This window comes from Bison bison, unplaced genomic scaffold, assembly GCF_000754665.1.
Source record: "Bison bison bison isolate TAMUID 2011002044 unplaced genomic scaffold, Bison_UMD1.0 scf7180017864495, whole genome shotgun sequence".
In the NCBI taxonomy this organism is placed as follows: Eukaryota; Metazoa; Chordata; class Mammalia; order Artiodactyla; family Bovidae; genus Bison; species Bison bison.
The window spans coordinates 9,544,707-9,548,106 of record NW_011495054.1 but is presented as its reverse complement, the minus strand read 5'-3'; the positions used below and the strand labels follow the sequence as shown (position 1 = coordinate 9,548,106).

The window sequence follows — 3,400 nt, the reverse complement described above, 5'->3', positions numbered from 1 at the left end:
GCGGCCCCAGGGGGCCCTGTATCAGGCCGAGTCCATCGGGTGTGACATCGCTGCTTGATGGGCTCCAAACAGAGCTCAGCCGTTGGTCATTGGAAAATGTCTTTGTGGGAAAACAGATTGAAGAGTGAAGTTCATGCTATATCGTTAGGTCGCAAAACTAGCCTCAGTCGTCATTTACAGTCTGACGCCCATCTTTAGCTAACTCGTACGAAAGGGGGCAGTCCTGTGTTCCCATGGCACCTGCGCGTGACATCCCCCCGGGAGGCGATGGAACATAGAGGTGCCTGGGCCTCAGCTCCGCACGGCCTTCCTCAGCCGGGTCCTCCCCTGGGCCAGGGAGCGGAGAGCCGCCGCCCGCGCCCTTGGTCCCCTCGGGTTCCCGGGAGGGAGGGGGCCGCGCTGCACACGCGGATGACGTCATGACGTCTCGGTCCGGCTGAGACGCACGGGGTGGGGACACAGCGCGGCGGGAGTGTGGTGAGGAGGGGACGGGCCGCCTGCCAGCAGCTCTGCCTGGATGCTGAGGTTCGGGGCTGTTCTTGGCTTTTTTTCTTTTTACCCCTTCTTTTACTTTTCGGCTTCCCTCTATGTTCCCATTTTTCTACAAGTTTGAAGAGGTCTCTGGTGGCTCAGACGGTAAAGAATCTGCCTGCAATGTTGTAGACCGGGGTTTGATCCCTGGGTCGGGAAGATCCCCTGGAGAAGGGAATGGCAACCCACTCCGGTATTCCTGCCTGGACAATTCCATGGACAGAGGAGCCTGGTGGGCTACAGTCCACGGGGTCGCAAAGAGTCAGACACGACTGAGCGATGAACGCTTTGAAGAGGTTTAGGACCTCAGGGCAGAAGTCAGGACCTTTCCAAACATGGGTCCTAGCACCCGGGGCGCTAAGTCGGGCTGCCAGGCGGCTCTCCCCGGGTGGCCTGCTGAGTGGTGGCGGCTGTCCCTTCCCGCCCCGCCGTACCACGGCAGCCTGGCGTCCCTCAACGGGCTGGAGGTGCACCTGAGCGAGACGCTGCCCCGCGACCAGGCGGCCCCCGCGGCCAGAACCTACAGCTTCGCACACTACGACCGCGTCCAGAACTTGCTGACAGGTAAGGCTCGCCTCCGGGAGGTGGAGTTGGGGGGTCAGCACCCAGGCCCAGGTCCCTGGTTGGTGGGGAGGTGCCCTGTGGTCAGGATGCTCTTTCTCTCTTGGAGCCCAGCTCCCACCGGGTTTAACTACTCTCGGCAAACTTTTCCCGGCTGGTCTCTTTCTTGCCCTTTCTCCAACGTTTTGAGAGAAGCACCCGCGTCCAGACTGACTGCGATGGGGTTGCCTCCCGACTTGGATACCCTTGTGCTAAGACAAGTGTTGACCACCATCAGGGGTGGCGAGAGGGCCCAGCACCCCGGCCTCCTTCCCACTGCCTCTGGGGCCTCACTTCATCCCAGCTTTTTGTGGTTCTGGGTTTGGGGGTACTGGGGGGCGGCACTCTGCCACGCATGACGACTTCCGTGTCCTCTTCCGGAAGCCAACCTGCCGCAGGTGACCACAGCGCAGGACCGCCGCTTCCTCCAGGCTGTCAGCCTGATGCATTCCGAGTTCGCCCGGTTGCCCACTCTGTACGAGGTGACCGTCAGGTGAGTGTTCCCAGGCCACTCCCAGCCCTGCCCCCCGGGTCCCTGGCAAAGCCTCACTCACAACCGGATGAAGACCAGTGCAAGGACCGGCTCGGGCATCCCCTGACCCGCCCTGCAGGTTGCTGTCATCCATCCTCGGGCTTCCCTGAGTCCTGTACATGCCGGGTCCCTTTCTGGGGCTCGGGCTGCTACAGACACTGAGGGACAGCAGGGAGGGGACCCAAGGCCCTCCCCACCTCAGTGCTTCCATCAGTCAGTGGGGGCGGAGAACGGGCTGTCATCTGTCTAACAACTGGACAAGTCCCACATGCTCCTGACCACAACATCCAGATGTCCCCCCCTCAAAGGTCTCCCAAGGGCAGCATGTCCTCTCCTCACCAGCGTGCCCCCAGGATACTCATAGTCAGCAGTATGGTGTATCTTACCCCAGGTTTTCTTGGTATTAGGTTTTTTTTTTTTGCACATAAGAGGTGCTGCTGCTCAGTCGCGTCTGACTCTTGTGACCCCGTGGACTGTAGCCACCAGGCTCCTCTGTCCATGGGATTCTCCAGGCAGGAATACTGGAGTGGGTTGCCATTCCCTTCTCCAGGGGATCTTCCCAATACAGGGATTGAACCCCTCATCTCTTGCATTGGCAGGCAAGGATTCTTCAACACTGAGCCACTGGGGTAGCCCATATAAAAGACAGATGATCAGTATTTATTATTTTGCTGGTCTTCTTAAAAAAAAAAAAACTGGAGCACACGCACTTGCTGTTTTTTAAGTTCTTTTTTCACTTTGTTGCGTGTCTTGAACACACCTTCCGGCCAGCAGGTCTAGACCTATTAATTAGTGGCATTTACAGTCTTTAACCAACTAAACTCTACTTTTTCTCTCTACATGCTTCTCTTACGAAACCAGTAGCAGAAAAGGCAAGTTAGAGGGTCAGAAGGGGCGTGCCTGCTGTGTGCGTGTTGCGTGTGTGTACTGTACTGGGGAGTGGGTTGGTCGAATACCTTCTTTGTAACCTCATTTCATAGACGTGGAGACACAAGGATGCGGTAGGGTGAATGAGTCGCCCCAGATCAGGGGCCGAGTCGGGATTTGAGCCCAGGTGTCTCGTCTCCGTGGCGCGCGGCCCTGCACACACACTTGTGGTTGGGGCGTGTGTGTGTGTGCAGTGTAGTTGAGAGGCGGGGTGTGGGGTGTGGGCTCTGGGCCTGGCCGACCAGGTTCTAACGTCTGCAGCTGCCACACAGGGGGGTGGGCGTTTCTGCTGCCCAGCGCCGTCTCCAGCCAATATTTCTGTGTATCTTTCCACAATAAATGTGCCTCCTCTGGCTTTAAGTCAAAGCTGCCCACACTGGCAACCCAGACCCACCCCCCACCTGTGGACCTGCAGCATTTCACCTTCCTCAGAGCTGAGACTTTTCGTGGTGGGATACATAGCTCATTTGAGTAACAGTTATAGAAACAACAGCCTCCGTTTCCTAACCATCTCACCACGGGCTAAGCGATTTGTATCCGTTCCTTCTCACTTACTCCGTGAAGTCTCAGTGAGGGAATTTACCGCTGTCTTGTCCATTCTTCTGATGAGAAAGCTGAGACTCCCACAGACAGAAGGCTCAGGGCTGCGGTGAGCACCCAGGTTGTGTGGGACCTCCAGACCCATGCTCGGAACCCCGAGGCGCCCCTTCTGTGGCCACAGTGACTGGGCCCGGGCTCCTCCTGCTGGGCCAGAGACCTCGCGGGGTCTCTGGGGTCTGAGGTCTGCATGGCGGTGGACTGTGGGCTCCC

General features: G+C 58.1%; 1 protein-coding gene across 1 annotated transcript in view; it reads left to right on the top strand.

The window, feature by feature from the left end:
* HPS4 (Hermansky-Pudlak syndrome 4) overlaps positions 1-3,400 on the top strand; it is a 27,910-nt gene that overhangs the window by 23,121 nt on the left and 1,389 nt on the right. Inside the window, 2 exon segments of the mRNA XM_010828704.1 lie at positions 962-1,095; positions 1,516-1,624. Of these exon segments, the coding sequence (XP_010827006.1) occupies positions 962-1,095; positions 1,516-1,624 (243 nt within the window).